Source organism: Anopheles gambiae, chromosome 2 (assembly GCF_943734735.2).
Source record: "Anopheles gambiae chromosome 2, idAnoGambNW_F1_1, whole genome shotgun sequence".
Taxonomy (NCBI): domain Eukaryota; kingdom Metazoa; phylum Arthropoda; class Insecta; order Diptera; family Culicidae; genus Anopheles; species Anopheles gambiae.
This window is the reverse complement of record NC_064601.1, coordinates 53,092,449-53,114,614: the sequence shown is the minus strand read 5'-3', so window position 1 is coordinate 53,114,614 and position 22,166 is coordinate 53,092,449. Positions and strand designations below refer to the sequence as shown.

At 45.7% G+C, this 22,166-nt stretch overlaps 2 protein-coding genes across 3 annotated transcripts in view; both read left to right on the top strand.

Annotated features, from left to right (window-relative positions):
- LOC1274480 (uncharacterized) overlaps window positions 1-22,166 on the top strand; it is a 47,286-nt gene that overhangs the window by 15,377 nt on the left and 9,743 nt on the right. For both annotated transcript variants that reach the window (XM_061642779.1, XM_061642780.1), the window contains one exon: window positions 12,808-13,012. In XM_061642779.1, coding sequence (XP_061498763.1) covers window positions 12,859-13,012 — 154 coding nt within the window. In that variant the 5' untranslated portion in view covers window positions 12,808-12,858. The remainder of the gene's footprint in view (window positions 1-12,807; window positions 13,013-22,166) is intronic.
- Window positions 5,423-6,735, top strand: LOC1274481 (uncharacterized). The gene is made up of 2 exons (XM_313612.3): window positions 5,423-5,661; window positions 5,744-6,735. Exons 1-2 carry the CDS (start codon window positions 5,566-5,568, stop codon window positions 6,644-6,646), a joined length of 999 nt encoding a protein of 332 aa, XP_313612.2. The 5' UTR covers window positions 5,423-5,565; the 3' UTR covers window positions 6,647-6,735.

Here is a 22,166-nt window from a genome sequence, read left to right as displayed (position 1 = left end):
GTTCTTGTTTTCGTTCGAAGAAAGATCATAACGTTCGGGCCTTTAACGATACTGGCAACAATCCATAAAAAAACCACACGCCAAACTATCCTGAAGCTTAGAAAAAAAACAGCAAACATTTAAACAGATAAAAAAATAATTGCCTCACTGACATGTCGAAATGTCCGCTTTCTATCTTAAACTAATAACAGGGATTTTGTTGCATATTCAGTCCTAATCTCACTCTATCTCTACCATCGTACATTCGATATTCGTAAGGTAAAACATACCTACATCTCTTTTCTGTTCACTCTTTTCTGACAAAATCAAATCTTTATTTATTTTCCATAATAGATTTGTGATAACTCACAAGTATTGTTCGGGCACTTCAATAAAGTTCACTGAATAAACGGGTTGATTGTGCAGCGTATTTCCTAATTACACAAAATGACAAATCTTGCAACATTTAGCAAACATTAGCAGCCAATTCGATACCGTTCAGGCGTGCGTTGCGTTATGTTTACGATGTGACAAGCAGAAAACCCCTTTTATTGCTGCCCATTAACAATGATCGTTATCGTTCCACCTGCGTCTGTGCGAACCCGTACGTCTTCTTTTGTGTGGCGTTTGGGAACATTATTGATGTTATCTTTATATTCTGCGGCAGTTTAACTGTGCGGAATTATGGCATTTCGCGTATCCTTCGCACCATCCCCGCATGGTGTACATAATACGCGCGGAAATGAGGTTAGATTATTCGTACGAAACTGAAATCTCCCCCTTCCTGGCATGCTCTCCACAATCTGTTTGCTTTCACCACAAATGCTTGTTAATTGGTGTGTGTGTGTGTGTGGGTGTGGGTGCATGTGTGTGTGCGTGTGTGTGTGTATGTGTGTGTGTGTGTTTGGTTGCGTTTCTCTTGGTCTAATAAACCCTCGGTAATCATGTTCCCAACGTACCTTCGGGTAAACCGCAAAAGCGTCTCCGTTTCGTACGGTAGTCACGGAGCGGCCGGGATTGTTGGTTCACGTGTCCCATCGGGCGGCAATATCGAGGTTAAGCTTTCGCAAATCGCACGATAATCTTCCCTCGTGGGAGTAAGGCTTGTGCTCTGTAAGGCTGCATGTGCGCACCCAACGACGAGCGATTCTATCTATCTGTGAAGAGTTTGCGAAACGCGTATGATTGAAAGCTGTCACTTTTATTCCACGGCAGCCGAAAGAAACCATAGTGCAAAGAGACGGTTTGGGGTGGGTCGGTATGAGAAGAGGGAAATGACTCACATTATGTGAGCGATGCTGTTCGCACTTTGCGCACTACTCATCAAAAGGGCATTATCGGCATCAGATTGGTCTATAGAGGATGGCACATTTAATTAAATGTCACGGGACTTCCAGCAACTTCCCGCGAGCAACTTTGTCATCGATCACGGGATGCATAGCATACACCTCGAACGAGGCTTTTTAGACCCGATCCCGGGGAAGCAGACGATCTGTTAGAAAGCAACTGATTCGATGTAACTGATTTTATTGACATGGAGCTGTGATTGACGGGTAGTGGTGAGGATAAAGGAGCAGGCTTATTTATCGCTATGAAACAGCTATTCCATTTACCAACGATACCGTTTCTGACGTGTTTAGCTGATTGGCTGGGTTTTGGGATGGTGGAAAATGGCGGATGGGTTTTTGGGATGGTGGGAATTAAATTTCAAATTTTAATCTCATGTTCTCTGGCCAGTGTAATTTCAAATTGTTCCATTGCAAGGGGTAATGCAATCAAAGTCAGTAATTGAAATCCACGATATTTGCTCATTTCCATTTCCCAGTTGGTGTGAAATTGGATGGCTGCAGCAATGTGGCTAGCTTTTCAATTTAAAATAATATTTAAACCATGGACAATGGGATTAAATACATTTGATGATGATAATAATTTTGTATTTGTTGGTATTGATATGTGTATAAATAGTTCTGCAAGACTGGAACCACATTATTTCGATTGAAAGTCAGCAAACTGGCAGTTGCAATACTTTAATGTGATCAATCGCTTACACAAACTGAACATGAGTTGAAAGGAACATAAGTCAAAGCATCACTATCCGGTTCCGTGTGGCACGGTAGTCTCCGTTTCTCTATCTTTCTATCTTTCGTTCTTAAGCGCCATCGCTGGTATTGTGAATACATTAGCTCTATGCTTACACTCAAAGCCTACGATACCCGTTAGCGACTGCGACCGAGGCAACGTACTTGGACCAAGACAACTACTTTCGTTTTCTTTTCGTCGGGAGGCTTTCGACGTCGAGGATGGTTACGCTACCATGATCCTACGGCTATGTACGGCAGGGTACCGAGGGCTGTCAACTTGACGGCTTCCGACACCGCACAACAATGAATGAAAACCGAGCGTGTTATAAACGAGTGGACTCGTACTTTCTTCGCCCTCAAAAGAGGTTTAATCTTGCGTACAATTTCTATGGTCTTGGCGCGTACATAACTCCACCGTTCGTCTGCGTGTGAACGGGACCACGCCGACCAAAGCCATCGCATAGAATGAATGGGAGCGAGAAGAATTAATGGCCTCTCCCTTGTCGGGTGCGGTTCGTTTCGTTCGTGTCGTTCTTAAAGGAGGACCCTCTTCACATTACAGTTCAAAGGTTAGGACGCTTCGAGTAAAGCACTCGCTTGCAAGCTCGGAACAGCGTCGTGACCCCGACCGCAGCACACATTCAACGTATCCGACAGCTTTGTGGCAGACAACGTCAGGTCTGGTGCTACTACTGCTGCCGGTACTGCTGAAAGTTACGCGTTACGGTGCCAAGTCTTCCTCGGGGCAAGTGTCCGACGGGGGAGCAATAAATTGATACCGAAGAATTACAATGAAACGCAGACAAAGTCCGTGCTCCCGTTGGCTGAAACGATGGGCCGCTGGCTCATTGAGATTCTTGACAGCGCAAGATCCCGGGACGCTTAAGGGCGGCCACATTACTAATTGGTAGGATTCTTCAAACGGTTTCCTACGCTGTCTCTGGTCGTCGGGTGGGGACACTTTCTTTCGCCGTAGAGAAAAGCGTACGGGATGCGATTCGCTTGGACCGTTCCATGTTTGGGCAGATGCGACCCAGCATAAAGCACCATTTTTATAGTTCACATGAAACGTTCTACCAGGAAACGGAGCAGTTGCCCCATGCCCATACCAACTCATAACCGTGTGGCAGCAATGCAACTAAAGCGGAACAACCAGTTCGACTGATCCGACATGATAGGTTCCCGGGGACGTGTCTCGCTTATTAATGGCCATGTCTTGGGAGGGTTTTGGGACCGTGCTGTGGAACGCTTAACGCTGTGAAATCTTTCCACTCATTTCGATCATTGCGCTCGGTGTGCTGCTGCTGTTGCTGCTGCGGGGCAGCACATACGGCCGTGTAACGTACCGGCAAATGAAAGCACGTGGACGGGCAAACATAGTCGAGGCGTTGTTTCGTTAGCATAACAAGTTGATGGAATCCCTTCGTTAGCACGACGTGTGATGGTTTATTGAAACGGAATCCAAGCATAACCGAACACCGTGCACACACTCGCTCTTCATGTCGTCGATGGTATGTTTTGTTTTTGGGGTTGTTTGAAGAACAGGAAGCGGTGTACCCGCAGCAAACGTGAGGCTGTACGAAACCTGTGAAGCGGGGTGATAATTTGTGTAGCGCTTTCCGCAAACAGTGCTTGCGATATGTAATTGAGCGATTGAGGGCATCAGCAGCAGCTGCACTGTTGGTGCAGAGCCAGCTTAGGAAGCGCTTTGTAAGCTCCAGATTTACTGTGCTTATCGTGGCAAGAGGCACTGGGACGCCGCTGGGTAAAATCATAATTACTTCCCTCGGAAATGTGCATGAATCATGAATGATATTAAGTAGATATTTGCTGCGAGAGTGTTGTCATATTCAACAGAAAACGGGTATGTATGTTGTTCCTATGAGATTCTTCGCGCTATCAGGATCAGCGTAAAAGAGCCGTTGATGCATCGAGCCACGATGATGTGGAACAAGCACACTCCTGCTTTTGATTTGCATTAGATTATAAACTTTGTGCTTAGCGCGCTTCAGACTTTAGCGGTTGCGTCTAATATCCTTCCGTTCCTTCCGACCTAGCAGAAGAAGGAGAAGTGAATGCTTATCGTAGAAATGATAAATCAACACTCACTCAGCGTGTACGAGGCCACGTTCCAGCTACCGACCACAGGGAACGCTCTCCAGAGGGTTTGTGCTTGTCAAATAAATTCCACTCAGTCCAATCGTGAACCGTGGCATTAGCTTTCCTTGGCGTGTGTGTGTGTGTGTCTGTTGTACAAGTAACAGCCCTACCAACGACCTTCCCTGGCCAGCTATCGAACATAAGCGATGCCAAAGAGCCATAACAGCCACTTCATCCCACGCCATTTCCTCCGGGAGTGTGTGTGTGTTTGTTTGGGTGTGTGAGTGTTTTGGAGGCGATCCATAAATCACAACATTTCTGCATAAATTATGCCCATCGAAAACTCCTTCGCTGCTGACGTTCCTGCGCACATTGCCGGTGCCCCCGGTAAGACTACTTACGGTTGCTTCCATTTCCAGGTCCTCGGGACAGACGGGCCGGAAATTGAATTGTTCAGTTCGATTCGATGTAATGGTATTCATGGAAGTGAACTTTCATCCTGAACTGTCACTCTGTATCACCTTTCTCGCGGCACGGTACTGCTCGTGGAGCTTTGTTTCGATTTGGTCGATGTGGCTTTCTTTTTTTTATTATTCCAAAGTCTTCTAAACTTCCACCCTCCCATTTGTCGCGTTGAACCTTGGCGCAGTGATTTCAAAGGCAGCCCACGCCGTTAAAGACACGACGGGAAAATGTGACAAGTCTGAAGCTGGAACGAGAGCGGCTCTCTAGGCTCATTGCGTACCGATGGGGAAACGGTGCCGGTTGCCGTCGAGTCACGTTGTGTGTCAAACTGGGAAATAAATTCCGAACGCGTATCGAAAACAAGTGGCACCTTCGGCGCCCGTGGGTCGTCGTGATGGCAGCTTCATTTTGTGGTGACAGTTGAAATTGTTTCCGTCGGTTTGTTGGCTTTTGCCGGTGGCCACAAGCTACCGTGTCTCGTGAGGCTGTTATCGATAAACCAAAGCACTAACCAGCACACCCCGAACTGGCGGACCCTGTTGCTGTGCGTTGTTGGGCAATAAAGTTATCCCGGTAACGATACGACCACATATGCACAGCTATACACACACGGGTACACGTATATGGCGTGTATATATGGGCAAACGTTTGCAAACGTTTGGCAAGCGTTAGGGAATGGAGTATGATTGAAATGTCAATACCAAACTGGACGACGTTGTGGATGAGGACACAGTGCAACTATTTGCGCAGTTGTTGCTGTTTCTACAGAGCAGATGCGCGGCTAGTGGAAGACAAGGGCAGTATGGTCTGGCAGACAGCTTATCGAAGGTTGGTACACTGCTCTAGTCTGCTAGTGCGATGTGAGTACGAGCTTTGACCGGAAGCTAGCAGGATACCTCCGTATCATCGCCAACAGTGTGTCGTTCGAATCGACCAGGAAATGAGTTTCGGGACGGTCTGGGTAGCGGCAGCACTTGCTCTAGGATTGACGGTGTTGCCACAAGTGACAGGTGTCAAACACGTCGACATATTTCAGGTCAGCAAACTCCGCTCACGTTGATGGATTGTCGGCTATCGGTGGAAAATGTCCTGTTGCTTTGTAACCGATTCCATTGCAGCAATTTAACGATGGAAGCTTCGAGGCAAGTCAAAAATCATCGGACGGATCGCTAGACCCTTTGGACGAGGAAGACATCCGCACGGAACAGCCGACGAGCTGCGTCGAGGAGGTGCTGCCGACCGACCCGCTAGAGCTGCACGAAAAGCTGGAAAACGAAACGGACATTCCGCGTATGGTGGTGCAAAACATCTCCCGACCGAATCTGGGCGAGCTGTTCCAAAAGCTCACCACGGGCTTCTTCAGCCTGAACCTCTTCCAGATCGGCCAACACGTTCGCGGCGTCCTGGTCAGCATCAAGAGCCGCATGATGGCGTACACCAACGATGCCGTTGCCAAATTTGAACACCTACGCCACCGGACGATGCGTGCGGTAAAGCGCAAGATGGACGAGCTTAACGAACAGATCCGTACCTACTTCCAGAACGAGTTTGTGGAGTACCGGGACGTGTGCCTTCCGGACGAGGACCACTGCATGAAACTGCTGCACGCCCAGATTGACCAGTACGAGCAGCGGTTGCGCACGAACGTGGAAGAATGTCACGACAAGCTGGCGGACCACTTGGCCGAGCAGCGGCGCGAAATAGACGCAGCACAACAGCTGATGGGCGAACCGTACCGTAAGATGGACGGTTGTCTGAACCGGGATGCCGGTTTTGGGCGCAGCTTCTTGGCCTGCAGTGGCAGTGCCGTGTCGAATCTGGCCCAGCTAACCACGGCATCGATGCAATCGTTCGCCGACAGGATGACCTTCCTGTCCAGCAAGTTTACGAGGCGTGTGGACAAGTTTGAAAAGTGCGTCGTGAAGAGACGGCAGCTGATGAAGCAAAACGAACGTGAGGTGGTGGAGAAGTCGAAGAGTTGCTTCAAGAAACAACAGTCTCAACCGGAAGCTTTCTTCTGACCGTGCAGCTGATGATGGAAGATGATGATAAACACGTACACGAATAAAGCTGTGAGACGACATTAGGTACAATTTCCGAAAGCAATCTACATCTTGAAAGGAAATGTTCACTATTCAATTCGAGGCTTATCGGAACACGCGTTTCCTGTGCCATATAAACATCAAGTTCGTCCGTTCATTCGTGTGTATCAATAAGAAGCCATCGTAAGTATGCAACACGTGAGCGTGTACCGTTGAACGTCAGCTTGTGACGTTTTTGATTTTCCGTAATCCTGACAGGAGGTGAACGTTTTGACGCCTACATTCTCCCTGGTTGGGAATGTTTGGGATGAGTGGTTGCACCTTTTTTATCACCTCAACTGTTCCGACATGGTGTTAAGCTCTATGACATGACAAAGGCAGTAATCGTGTTTCTAACTCGATTTACATCCTGTCGAGAGATGATCCAAACCTGGTGTGCTGCGTATGGGAAGGAGTAACTCATCCCTTATCCTGTCACATGGATCCACCAGGTGCAAAAGTTCGTTGACTTGAGAGGATATGTAATGCATCTCGAAACTTTCTGACAACCTTGTAGATATTTATAGCGTCTAGAGATAGTAGTTATGAACACAAACACAACTTCCATTCCACACGATAAGTGGTGTTGCTGGAGTGTGTGTTGTTTGTGATGTGAAAATAATGCTACGATAGTTGAGCATCACAATATGGGAAGGAAAATAACATAAAAGTGGACGCAAGGAAGACCAAACTCCATTTCAGCTCTACGGATAGACGACAAAACCAAACTTCCAACGGGAGATCTTATTGACTCAGTGCAGCTAACGCGAAGCTTTACACAACCGAAACGTTGATTTTGCACATCTGCATGCACTGATGCTGCTGCACATGTACAAAGGTAAATAAACCATTGCAGCAGGCTGCGCCACCAGAATCCGTTAGGAGCTGCAAACTGTAAAAGAAGCTCTCTGCTTGTGCCACACAGGACTGGGAGGTTGGATAAGATTGAAATTAAAATTTAATTCCCGACATTTCCGTGCCCGTTCGGGTACCATCTTGTACAAAGAATCCTCTACCAACGGATCAGCTTGTTCTTTTTATATTCTACAAATGGGCTACCAGATACCAGAGCGAGGAAGAGCGGGAAGCACCTTAATGGATCCAGAAGGAGCATGGCTGTGTGTAGCGGTAGCAGAAGGAAAGTAAAAGTTTCCTTACCGCCGGCGGCCAAATTAAGTGCAGGAAGCGAGTAGATTGCTTTCAGTCCACGGGTCCGCTTTCCAGAAGGAATGTATGCATTTGCTGTTTCTTCCCTCCCACTTTTGTCCCATGGTGCCCGGCTAAAGCCACGCTGAACAGCGTTTATGCAGAGTTTTAGGTCCGGACGACACCTCCTCCACGGCAATTGCGAGAGACACACCTTCGGGGTACGTGCTCATTTCATCTTGCTGGTTTTGTTGTTTTTTGTTGTTTAAAACTTCCGCCAGCACTTTTCATTCGCACGTGGGCAGCATCTTCACCATATGGAAGATTCCGGTAGTGGGGGACCATCGAGCAATTCGCCTCGCCGGTCTACTTCAATTCGGCTCGCCTTGTGCATCCTGTACGATCATTACGAAGGCCGGAGGGTGGTGGGGGGGTGTTGGTTGTGGGGAATCATCGTGAACAAGGCCGAAGAATGTGAAGCGTTTTGCGCGCTAAAAGTATGTTTATTTGCAAACATGCCGGCTCCATATCCTTGACTCATCGTCCCAAGATTCCTCGAGTGGCCCTACAAAAACATCCAAGAACAACCGTTCGCGGCTGGGTGCGGAGTGGGCTGTACAAGATGATGGATGAGCAGCAATTTCTCGTGGGGCTCATGTTTTTCACACACACAAACACACACACACACACGTACCAACTCTGGTACACGAGTACCAACTCTGGTATTTTTTTCACAATTCAGATGTAACTACAAAATTTCTACATACAGAAGGATATCGCTAGATTACACTGTCTTGCAACGTTGCTTGGGCGTAAGAAAGGCCGTTCTCAGCAGCCCGGTATATCCGCTTTGGAACGACTTGAATCGAAGAATGGTGTTCGTAAGGTACGTTCGTAGTACGTGGATATGTGCAAGTATCCAAAAAGGTGCACCTTACGTGCTTTGAGCAAATATTTTACAAGAAAGCGAATAAATTTGTCCTGGGAATTCGCCTCCCTTGTTGATGATGGCTTACGCTGGCAAACGTCGGAAAATGGGGCTGATTGTACGCAACATCTACCACTGAGTTGCGAACCCTTTTGCCCCGAACCTGTAGCTCCTAGCGAACGTAATTCACACATTTGATTCGGACGCTCAATTACGCTCGCCACTCAGCAGTGAACCTAGGGAGAACCTTCTTTGTGTAAACAGCCAAAACGCTACATTTGCATGTATGATACTACTTGGTTATCCTTGCAATGACAGAACGAGCTAGATCGGAGGGGCAATCAAACAAGAAGCAGTTTCGACAATCGTTCAATATGGCCTTTGTTAGCATGTGTGTGTGTGTACGTGTGGTTGTAGAGACAATGAAGAGAAAGTTCCCGTGAGGGTTTGTAAATATTTGAAGATAATTCTCCGTTGAAGTCGCTGCAGAGCTAAGCTTCCCGCTCGTTGAACAGTTGGTAAACATGGTTCACTAGCTTTGAAAAATATTTAATGCTTCAAAAGTTGTTCTTCCAGGCAAGGATCTACGTACTTAATAAGGAAATGAAGATAGGGCGAGAGTTTTGTGTGATGCTTCTTAATTGTTTAAGAATTGTTTAAGCTGTATCTGCAAGGTTTCTTCATTTCCATTATTGTAGCTTCCCGAACGCTCTTGCGAAAGTACTCGGTCAGAGAAATAAAAAAACGTCAAAGTTTCAAGTAATTTAAATTTGCATTTAAAACCGGCAAAGTTTAACCATTCCTTCAACTCCTAGAAGTATCCCGATTTTACCAGTTCAAGTGAGCTCGTAAGAGACTTCTCCCGCTCTACAAACTCAAACCTTTTCAAAGACTTGCTGAAGCAATCCTACCTGATGGTAATTAACCACAACCGACACAAAGCCGTCCGGATACTGCCGTCATATCGAATGAGCCGGCCACACCGCCCTAACTGATTGTGACAACTAAATTGGAGTTCTCGCCCGTCGTTAGAGAAAACTAACAATCAATTCCCTAGACCACATCGTAGAACTTCGATGAAGAACCCCATGCCTAGCTCGGATTCAGCCGTTTCGTGACTTCCCATTTACCCGGATGCCTTGCACAGAAGGCCGAAAGAACGATGAAAGTCCTTGCTTTCTTTATCCTTCCTGTACGCTTCCGATTGTGTGCGCGTCGCCATTTTCCCTCCTACGAAGGCATGAGAGACTTGCAAAACTAATATTGCTACTGCTTGGAGAATACTGCTTTTCGTTTACCGAAGAGGCGGGCAAGTTTTAATAATGTTGTTTTTTCTGTATGTGTGTGTGTATGCACATCTTCCATTTCTGTTCTTCGTCCCAATTTGTTCCACTTTCCACTACTATTCCTTTATTGTATGATGTCTCCTGTTTCTTTCATTTTTTTTTGTTTGTTCGAGCTCCATCAATCTTAAGTTGGGGGTCATTCCGGAAGCCCGCAATCAACGTTGTTTCTCCGTTGGTCCTTTCTTTCTTCCTCATTCTGGTCATACAGTTTTTTGTTGTTGTTTTTTTATTTGCGGTTTTATCGTTGCCAGTGGCTGGTGTAGTGAACTTTTGCCAAAGTCATAAAATAGAGCACAATCAGCTAGGATCAAACTCAGGGCTCAGATTGTGCGCTCATATCTGATGTCTCTGTTCCTTTGTCATTTTTTTGTTTGTTGGTACTTGATGGGAGATGAGAACGGGATGGGAAGTTTTTCAACATCATAAAACTCAAACACGCACGCAGCGAGGAACAGCTTTAAGTAGGAATGTGATAGCGAAACAAGATAGCTTGTTAGAAAATGAAGGCATTGTATGGGGAGTAATTTATTCATTGTTTTACTGGGACTGGGCAGAATATTGACGCAATGTTGGATGCCTGTATGTGGGCAATTTCGTTTATATAATTTGATTACTGGTGCCAAATAATTAATTAATGTGATCTCTCAAAGTTGGATGTTGAACACATATATCTCACTGGTACACCTTCATATTTATGTATTCCATTCGCGATAATTTCTTGGCAAAATTGGTTTGTTCTCATAAAATTGTTTAAGTTACATATTCTGAAATTTAAGCTTTAGTTCTGTAAATGAAACTGAAAAATTTGGAATATATGCATTCTACTGTCAAAAGTAGTGTTTCAAAACATTCCTGATTTCAAGATTTTCCTTTTGCGACAAGCAATGGTATTAAGCATAATATATTTTTAAATCTTCTGGTATCTAATATGTGCCTTGTATGGAAATGTTCCACCGTTAAGGTCGTATTATACTTGCGTGAACGTGAAATTTTAGTATATTGCTATATTTCATTAAATATTTATCAGAATATGGATTATCTTACACCAAAAGAAAGAATATTCAATTCTCCAACTATTTGGACTGTAAAATATATTGTAATAATAAATGAGATGCATTTCCTAGTCATTCCCCGCTTTGTTACCGGTGAAAAAATAATAGAATTATTCATGTTCAATTTCACTGGAACTGTAACCCAGGCTTTAGGCCGATCAAGAAGTGTAATTCTGACAATGAAATTGCTAACAATCAATACATTGTCTAAACCACTAAAACTAAATAACATGCCCGTCATGGGTTCAGAATGGACCGTCTCCCCGTAGCAAGGATTGACTATCCGGCTACGTGGTAATGAATTAAGTCTCAAAAGCCTGTATAGGCCTGCATGTCCGCGTAGGACGTTATGCCAAATAGAAGTAGAAGAAGAAGAAGATTCCACTAAAACGGGTAATAAAACAAGGTGCAAGACAATTTAGATTAAACTTTTACTTTTAGTCCTACATTGGACTAACAGCTATGCAGATGCATTGTTGATTTTATTAAAATGGGTAGTATTTTATGAATCAATCTCACAGTTGATTGCTACGGTCAAAACGAGGCTTGAGCCCACGAAGGGCATGTTATTATTTTTTAAGATAATAATAAAGATTTTAAGGTGTCTGTTAAATCTTATTGTGTTACATTTTATTTGTCAGCTCGTAGGCTGTGCAACATGATGTATTGTCCTGCGTATATATCTGCATGGTACCTGCTTCATTTGTATACCTTCAGCAGCATCGGACAGCGAGAGAAGACACGGCAAACGTGAACATAAAACGAGATTGTTTAAACCACTGTCCAAAAAGCTTGGATCTCCGGATACTTTTATTACGGATAGCCGTTTGTCACTATTTGATAGAGCGTGCCTCATTGCCAATAGTAAAAAAATAACTACTTATGTGCGAAGGAAAAGTAACAGTTTCCCCTCTATTTGCGTGTGTGATCGGGTACAAGCCACACCAAAACAATACTCGATACCCGCGTGACGATGACGACGCGTCAGTGCTTTGACCGCCACCGCGTCTTACGAGCAGTACCCATTCGTTTCCCCACCTGCCAGCACCCCCAGGTCGGTAACGGTTGGCCGGATTTTCCATAATCCGATTACGAGTGGCCACCTGGCGGAAAATGGATGCACTGCGTAGTATCTTGAGCTCGAGCTCCCCGTAGTTTGATGATGATCGATGATTAACGCAATGCCATCGCCATGTGTGAACCGTAACCACACCGTGGCTAACCGTTTCGTCGAAGCAGTGGAATTGTACGCTTGGATAACCTCCCCTCCGGACCGTCTGCAATGGCCAAACTGCTGATGGCTTACGTACGTGCATTCAAAGTGGACCGAGGGCCACGATGCACGACCATCGGGACTTAATGAACGTGCAGCGTGCGGATGCCTTTGTCGGTGCGGACGCCTCCTTACCCGGCGCGTTGGACTATCGTTTTGTGGGGCATTGTATTGCCGTGTATGCCACATGTGGTTCCAGCGTTGTGCACCGTGTGGCATAGCCCTCCATCCTTCGCCCACCGGGGTTTGCCCTGATTTTCCGATCGTCTTCTCTTTCCCGTTTACAACTCGGTTCGTCGTAACCTTACTAATATTGTGCCTTTCTTGGTTTTCTTCCGTCTCTCCCTCTCCCGCAGCTACCTGACCCACCACCGGAGCGAACGAGAAAGCTCGATGTGCAGAGAAGGATGAAGCTGATCGATCGACTGCTGGACAAATGCTTCCGCCGTCACGGAGCCCTCGTGCTTATCGTGACCGGACTGCTCTGTCTCCAGATTACCACTAGTGATAGTACACCGTTAGAGGATAGCAATAGCAGTAGTGGCAGTATTAGTAGTAGTGGTAAGTACAGCTTCCGCTGATTGCACATGCTTCAGTGAGAAGTTTATTCTTCTTAGTATTGGTACATATTCGACTTGTTTGACTTGAGCTGACAAACGACTCTACCATAATATTCAGTTCATGAGCATTAATCCTTTCAAGTTTTCGCATTTGACTGGAGCGCTTCAAAACAGCGTTTAACAATCAACATCCATCTTTTCGCCTTTGACAATTTGAAAACACTGCCAGCCGTACCAACAATGTGGAAGCAAATTGAATTGAAGTTTATCTGATTTCGTTGTGCGCGGGTGCCACCGTCTGCGACGGGTCGTAGTGTTTGCATGTGCGCCCTGTGTCGTATCAGAAAATCGGTGCAAAACAATGCCAATGTCGTAACTTTTCCACGCTTCTCCAACCATACCGCACCGCCCGCAGGATCCGCACCGTTACGCGTGACTCCCCGGGCAATGATAAGGCGCTACCATCACGCAAGAAGAGGCGTTGTACGGCGCAGTTTCTTTGGCAAAATGGTGTGCAAACCGCGCCAAACGGAAGCATCCGCGCGAAAATGCTGCTGCTGGGCTCGTGTACGCCTTATCTTGCCCACCGACCTTATGTGCGATTGGTGTGTGCGTTTGTATGTATTTGACGGGGGTGTTGTTTTTTGTTTTTTTTTTCATCAGTTCCGTTGTCGAGGGACAGTTGTTGCAAGCTTTTGTGGTAAAGTGTAATTGACGATACGCACCGTTTGGTTTGCGATAAACGGCAATGGCACTGACAACATTCGGCCTCCACCACCAAACCGACCGCGAAAAGAGTCACCGCCTCGTGCCGAATGTCGTTAAATACTGCAAAAAGTTTGTGCGTTTGGGTTTTTTTCTTCTTTTCTCTGTGGGTTTGGCTTTTCTTATTCTACACAAAACCGAAAAGTACACTAATGAGTTCGGGCAAGTCACAAACCGAATTTTCCATCCTATGGCCTCGGTAGATTTCGCTGTAGATAGAAATGGGTCGTCGTTTTTTTTTCTTCGTTTGTTGTTCTACTGGACGGAGAGCTTCTAATGGCATTTTTTTGCCCAACAGTTGACCCTGTCTCTTACGCTGGGCCGAAAAGGGCGAACATAGCGAATAACAATTTATCAGATCATAAACACAAACTTCGGCCCCTGAGTCGGTGGCACAATCGATCCGGTTCGTGCAAACTTTGTTACTTTTCCACTGGAACCGTTTTCTTTGCATTGCTGTTGAGTAACATAAAGTTATTAGAATTTTCTGAAGTTTGCTCAAGCCGCTGGCGAATGGTTCGCGGAAAAATGATTTTGAAAAGTTACACAGCTTTGTTGTGTTTAATTTTGCCCATGTTTCGGTTGGTACATGTTAAGAAATTGAAAAGTTTGCTCTTGACACTTAAAATGTCAAGCTAGTACCATAAAGTAGCCCTAATGAACGAGCATTCTGTATTATATGATAAGTTCGAGTTTTCACAAGAATAAAACATTTAGTCAATATTATCTCTTTGTATAATTACTTGAAATTCAATTATTTGTCTATTTCTAATCCTCGTGACTAGATATTTTAAATGTATTTGACGTATAAATAATAATGTTACTTTTATTGAGATAAATCAAAGAATTAAAAATATTTTCTTTCAACCAACAGTGTGTCGTATAAAACATCAAAATGTTTGCATCGAGTATTTTTTATCGCTTAAAACAAAAAATAAATAAATCACAGAACAAAAAAAAGCAGAAAACACTCAAAAACAATTTTTAAATACGTAAACAATTGCGCACCAACCTTACACATATACACACTCACAATACAATTCGTAACGTCTCGTTGGTTGGCGTTATTCAACCGTGACCGCCTTGGCATGCTTTTCAAGCTAACCGTGTGGAGGTGAGCGCCGGAGGCCTGAAGTGGAAGACATATAAATCAGCCACACTCTTCACTGCACCGTTGGATCATCTTGTTCCATTCCACCCTACCTTTTGACTATCGGCACGGAACCTTGATCGGTCGCTCGATCGAATCCTGATGTGCAATCAACCGCAAATGTAGATAAAAATTCATCCCAAAACGACGACACCAAAACCAGAGAGCCAAGCAACAAACACATATCATCAGATCAACGAGAAAGAAATCAAAAACACATCGGAAATCCGGAAGTGGCACTGTCACTCGGCCAAAGCAGAAAAGAAAACCCGTTTCGGCAAACGCTCCAAGGTCCGGTTTGAGCGACGAGATTCGATTTCACGCCGCCGTTCGAGGGTGAAAGTGAACCCGTGCGCGCCGCCTCCTTCTCCTCGGGGAGAAAGTTGGATACGTCCCGTTGGATCCGTTTCTTGTTCAATCACTCTATTGCTTCTCGTCTGTGTTTGTGTGCGCCGTGGCTTCCCACTCCACTGTGTTTGGCTACTAGGGGGCATCATTGGAAAGGAAAAGAAGATGACGACATTGTGGTGCTGAGTCAGTGCAAGAAGAGAAAGAGAGCAAGAGTATAGCAAAAAACATGAACCGTTGGGAATTTTTGCCCCATGTGAGCGTGGTTGTGAACATGCACAGTGCACATGACGATGGTATACATGCGCTCTACTACTTGCTGTACATACAAGAAACGGGACACAGTGGTGGCGCCTGTGATGATGTACGAAACACATACACAGTTAGTGCAAGAAAACAATGAAGGAAAGGAAAAAGACACCCCTCTTACGATTTGACTTCCTTCGTGGGGACTCGTATTTTACGCAAAGTAAATAGTTGAAACATTCGTGCTAGCTCCAGCCAACTATCATGGGGGAAGAGTCACTTTCTCCTCGCACATGCCGTACTTGTACACGTTTTGACCTCGATCGATTGTATGCTAATAAGGTACCCCAAAGGAAGCATCGTGCCTCCCGTGGAGGAAGAGTGGAGAACCATTGCCTTTTGCATAGATAACAGCTGGACAGCACCGTTGCCCATTCGCAAGCGCCACCGAGTCTACCAATAAATCTTTCCAACACGCCCGGCCGCCGATACGTTGGCCAGTCCGCAAGAACGGTCTTTCGGCTCGGGATGACGTCGGAGACCCGGGAAAAGGGTACGAAAGTTTTTCGCTACCAATCCGCAATAATGGCACGCAACTCGGAACTCGGTCAGCGTGAAGCAAACGAGAGGCCCGTCGGGCCCAGCAAGCAATGGCACAATAAGCGATTTTATTCTTCCCAGTTTGTTTAATGTTTTCTACCAGTTTTCCACCAGGTAAAACGATTAAAACACGCTACGTTTTAACGAACCCATCCACACACCGGGTGAGCAGCATGGTGGCGTAAATAGCCGCATTAAATAGAGAGTGTTTACCCGGAATTGCGATGATACCGGTGCAAACCCCTACCGGCTGGACTGGAGGGTTCGTCGCTTGTTCCCGTTTTCCAACCGCCATGAGCGTAAAGTCACTCAGGTGTAAAAAATGGTCACTGAACAAAACGTGGAAGAAAAAACAATTACCATTGCTCCCCGGGCCGTGCGAGAGAGAAAATATGCCACAATGTAGGTGTGCAATCAGTTTGAACTATTGTTTCATGGGTATGATGGGTGTGTATGTGTGTCTTTTTACTTAATCGCGAGCGGGACTGTGTTTACAATCAGCTTTACTAGACCGTCACTCTAATCGACATTGAAACGGCCTCGTTCCCATCGAACACACTGCATTGCGCCTCCGGAAATGTTTGCTTCATTTTTCAAACGGTGCCACTGGACGGTGCCACTCAGAATCCTCGCTTGGTCAAATCGGCAATCGAGGTCAGTCAGTCAGCCACATGGGAAAGGGGACCGCTGTCCCCACAGAAAAACGAGCAAAGCGAACGCGATGCCGATGCATTACGACGCTCCAGGGAGCTGGAGAAAAGGATGACCATTTCACTAATCAATCGGCGATACGAGCCGGGAGGACAGTTTTGCAGCTGAATTAGTGGTTTGCTGCTAGACTATTTTAAGCTCAACCATCGGAGACTACGGAAGCGAGGCTTATCGAAGCGAATGTGATCGGGCGCGGCTCGAAAGCGCGACGTGTATTCCGGGTTCCGCCGCTACCAAGAGTGATTGATTATTGGCGATCAACACACGATGGGGCAGCACGAGGTGGTGCTGGGTGTTGGGGTGGAAAATATTATAGGTTTCGCTAGTGACCAGCCGAGCGAATAGAAAACATCAAATCGCTTTTCTCGACCCAAAACCTGCCGACCGGCTGGTGGAGGAAACGAACCTAGAGGGAAACTTATTGTTTGCTACCATTTGTAGAGACACTGTTGTGTGATATTTTATATTACGCTCAACTCCATGTGGCGTTGACCTACTTTCACAACCAGAGTTCGATTGCTTTGTAAAAGTAAAAATGTGTGTTATCATTTCGCCACTATCGATATTGAAGGCGAGAAATAAATGTTGCAAAATGACGATATGACAATTGTACAGAGTGTCTTTGATTTGACACCAAGCTTTCACAACATTTTGCAAAATGTTGGTTAGTATGCTACAACGCTCAATTGTTTTATTTATTTATTTTTGTTTTCTTAGTGACTTTGTGCCAATTGGCCTCATTCCCCGATTTAACCAATAAATAAATCAAATCCTAAAATATAACTGTATTCTTTGCAAGTCATTTGTGAGCTGAGTTCGTGCTTTAAAAAATCATAGATTAGTTATACAATGAAACACGTTAGCAATTATCGAGCATTTATCGTCAAGTAAACATATAATTCTCCCTTCCGATTATGAATAATATTTTGTATTGCAATAAGAACCACATTTTACGCCTAATATCCCTTTCTAAAACCAAGACATTCTTCTAACGTACATGGCGTTTTTGTCAGGTCATTAACCGATAGCAATCTCTCGGAAAGTGAAAAACACACCAGTACCACTCCCTTTTTAAGCTTGGAAAAAGAAATTTTTAAATTACTCTACCTTCTTCCATCCTAGCTTGAGCTTAATTGCTCCCGGTCACGAAAAAAAAGATGCAATCGAAACGAAATACCCATCGGTCACCAATTATTACGCTCACATCTTTAATCGTGCGAACAGAGCTTCCGCTTTGCTGAGATCCGTTCCAGGAGCTCTCGCTCTCGCTCCAACTCTTTCTCCCTTGCTCTCACGTGGTAACTTTCAATTTCTGTCAAATTAAACATACACGCTCGCGCATCGTATGGTTCGGCATATTGAACTGTACACCAGCACTGTTTGATGTGTGGAAAATGAAACGCATCTAACGCACCGTGGTGACTCACCCACTCATGGCTTTCGTTCAACGTAAGCTCCCCGTAAGTCGTCGCCGTAGTCGTAGTTGCCGCTCGAGCCGCCGATAGCCGAAACGCACGTGCGGGAGCATACTAATGGGTGGGCAAAATCCATCATAAATGCCGCACGCTACGCGTCAACATCGCGCACCGTGTACGCAAACCCGACCTTGGCTTGTTTGGTTCCGCTAGTCCGCGCTAGGAAAACCATTGCCTTCCAAGAGCAGCGCAAGAAGGCAGCGTGAAGAACGGCCAAACAATTGCGTGTCACGTTAGCAACAGTGTTTCGCTTTTTTCTTCGAGCGTTTCTTTGGTTCGCTTACTGTTTCATTATTTTCCATCCATAATTAACACCCCACTTCCGGGGGGCGTCAGGCATTCATGCAGGGGTGCTAAAATTGGCAACCGAACCCCGAAGGGCCATAGAAACTGAGGGAGGTAGGGAAAATGACTTATGACACGGTGGCATGCACGCGTGTGGAGACGCCCTCAGCAAAAACGTCCGGCTCAAGGACCCTTAAAGTAATGAGAGAAAATTAAAAACACTTCAAAACAGGTGAACCCGCTGCTCCACCGCCCTTGTCACGTTGGGGTGGGCCCGGTTGGATGCGTTTCATAGTTCGTGCAAAGTTTTCGCCATTCCACGGCACTACAGCGTGCACTCGCGTGGAATGCAAATGCACGGGTTGCAATTTTTTTGTTGTTGTTCGCAGTCTGGTTCGGTTGCATGCCTCCGTGGAGCTTTACTTGATGACTCGGTAATTTGTTCGCTTTTTAGCAACAAAATACAGAAGAGGTTCGAAGACAACGATCCATTTAGATGCTAATAGCTTAAATTGCAACCGTTTTAAATGAATTTAAACTTATTCCCTGCCGAAATATTGGCATTAGAAATCTTGCCGAACAGTCCGTTCATCCCAGTTATCAAAAGCCCATTGACTTAATTAACTATTTCAATTATTTGCTGACGCTGTAATTGAGTGTGTGTGTGTGCTTTTAAATTACCACTCAAATGAATGTCACTTCCAAGAAGTGCCGGAACGGCACTATGAACGCGCTATGATGATACACCAACGTTAGGGTAGTGTCACCCTTCGAGATCCTTCCACCGTAGTGACTCGTGGTTAGAGAAGAGAAGAGAAGGTGGTTGAAAGCGGGGAAGCATTTTTAATTATCACATCGCAATACCGATTCGCTTTCCGTACACACACCTTCCCTTTCGCATAGCTCGTTTGGGAAGGGCCTTTACGGACCTTATCGCTGGGTGCGGTTTCGCTTTGTATGGCGCACAGCTATCCTTCGCACGTACACACAGCTAACACAAATGTGGCTATCAGTTGTGTATGGTATGGATTTGTAATAAGCGAAGGGCACCAATTCGAGGTTGATTTGTGCTGTCGATTGTGACAATGAGTCCAAACACACACACACAGTAAAAAATTCAGCTCTTAAAATTTAGCTCTCACTGTCATATAAAGCCAGTGCAGCTCGGATCGGGCAGAGCACCTCATCCAACCGCCACCGCCCCAAACCAAACCGAATGCAGCGACGCGCAACGGATGACATCAACCCGCGGATTGACTGCGTCGAATTCCTTCGCAAATGCCTCTCCCCTCCCTTCACTACCCGTGTGTCTGGCCTCCCGCCCCAGGGCAACGCTTGGGGTTTTGTTTCTGCGCGCGTTATGAAATCATCACCAGTGCGAGCTTTTTCCATTAGGTTTCTTTTCTTCGACTGAGCAGTTCGCGCAACTGAAACGGGGATGTGTGTGTGTGTGTGTGTGTTGGCCATCGGGGTGAAACGGGGCGGACGCGGGCTGTCGCGTCAATCATTGCCGCATTGCGTAACATCACGAGGCCATTTCGCGATCACAGGTTGCTATCGAGGCAGCACAACGGCAATGGTTGCGCCGTTTTAGCGGCAGCCCCTTTGTGTGCGAAGCGCGCTGAAGAGACACACAGCGCTTTGTCGTTAAAATAATATGCAGATTGCTTCTGCGCTTTTTTCTTCTTCTTCTTCATTTCATGAAATGGGAAGCTTTCGGTGCGGATCTTTCCCCGGAAGCGGTGGTCGGTATTTCCGCACTGCAAAGCTTTTCTCTTCACACGTTGCCTTTTACTCGAGCAAAGCCCTCACCGCGGGTGCACGCAATCAGCGTTAGTGCTGCTTTGAGTGGGATGGTATTATCCTTCCCTGTGCATTCTTGCCAACAATGGTGACGTGTTTTTAAATGGATGAATTGGAATTCGGTACGGTGCAGCAATCGCTTTAAAGCAGCACCCAATTCATCAGATTCAATACACCTGGGGGCTGTGTGGATCAACTTTTCTCACCATATTTACCGTCAAACTATTCCGAAAATGCATCGTTGTTTGTTTCAATCCCCCCATCCCCACCATTCCCGACGGCTGGACGATGTTGGCGATGCGGCAAAGGATAAATATGTAATTGAATTTCTTCAAGGTAAAGGACAACTTTTCGCCCAGTTTGCTTCACTCGATTCAAAGCTCCCGATTCCATATTGCTCCAGCAAAAGTTTTCCACTGCCACAGAGTACCGCAGTGTGTGTGTGTATAAAGTTGTTGTACTAGAGACACACTGCACAGGGATTTTCCTTTCCCAACACAAAGGACAAAACTTTGGAACAATACCAGTGTTCAGTAAGTGAGCAGTCAAGAGACGTTTTCAGCTCAGTGCGCCAGTCCCGATTACCATGCCTAAACACAGACTGACTATCGTAAACATGGAACATAACTACGACCAGATAGACACACGTTATTTTACAGACAAAGACTAGATTTACGTTCGGTAAAATCACTTTCGTTTGTTTGAAATTTGTCACTCCCCTAAAAGCCACCCGCCGCCGCCGCTCGTTCGACAGGATCGTAAAATAGTGATAACATTTACATCACATCCCATAACCGTGAAAAATGTCATCAAAAGCGTTTGTGTACGAGTTCCTCTCATCGCACACTCGCAACCATAACAACGGTGGGAGGTAAAGTGGATGGGTTTGGCAGTTGAAAGCATCCTCGGCGGGATGCGTTTCATGCAAAGTGAGCCACCTATAAACCCTGGGATGTAGAAAATTGACGTGCCCGGTTTCGGAGACAAAGCCCTTTTCTTGTTGCTTGGAGCTTAATGCTTCTCAACATGCCATTTTCTTTTGAGCTTTTTTGCTGCTGCTGCTGCTACTGCGCTGCTGTATGAAACAACATGGTATGAGCTCCATAAACGCGAGAGTGCTTGTCATTGTTGCCGTCTTGTTAACCTTTTGTGGCGACTAAGGATACGCTTTTTTCTTCTTTCTTCGTGGCAAGCATCAGTAAGTGATTAAGTTTTTCATTTCATTCTTCTATTTAATTTTTTTGCCAACCGACTTTGCACGGAACGAAACTTTCAATAGAAGTTCGTACATCATTTAAGCTTATTATAGAACCGGTTTAGCAAAATTGCACTTCGAAATAACCGGCGAATAAATAAATAAGTTTGTGGAAATGGTGCTAAGCCGAGCCACCTTCACCAAGCGAAGGTACGGAGTGAACTTTTTCTTTTCCAATCTTTAAACTTCCTTGAAGTTAGGCGAATTGACAAAAATGTACTCTCGCCTTACCATAGGACCGCTCGAAGGTTCAACTTTCAGCCCACACAATCCCATGCTTGAGGGAAACAAAACGCAACACTACCTGTTTTCTCATCGTGCTTTCGGGAGTTTCCGCGGAAGTGACGAAACTGACGAACGACAAACGTCCATCAAACCACGGTACTTGAGCTTAAACTCCACTTCGTTTGCAATTTTGGATTTTCACCACAAAATTAACACTCCCACTTATTGGATGGGACGGAATCGGAGGGTGGTTTGGGCGGCGCTCCGGTCGTCGACATCCACACTTTTCGCC

Excerpts from the sequence above, each read along its gene's own strand:
- LOC1274481 (XM_313612.3), top strand. The coding sequence starts at position 5,566 with ATGAGTTTCGGGACGGTCTGGGTAGCGGCAGCACTTGCTCTAGGATTG. Across the intron at positions 5,662-5,743 it reads AACACGTCGACATATTTCAG|CAATTTAACGATGGAAGCTT; the intron begins GTCAGCAAACTC and ends ATTCCATTGCAG.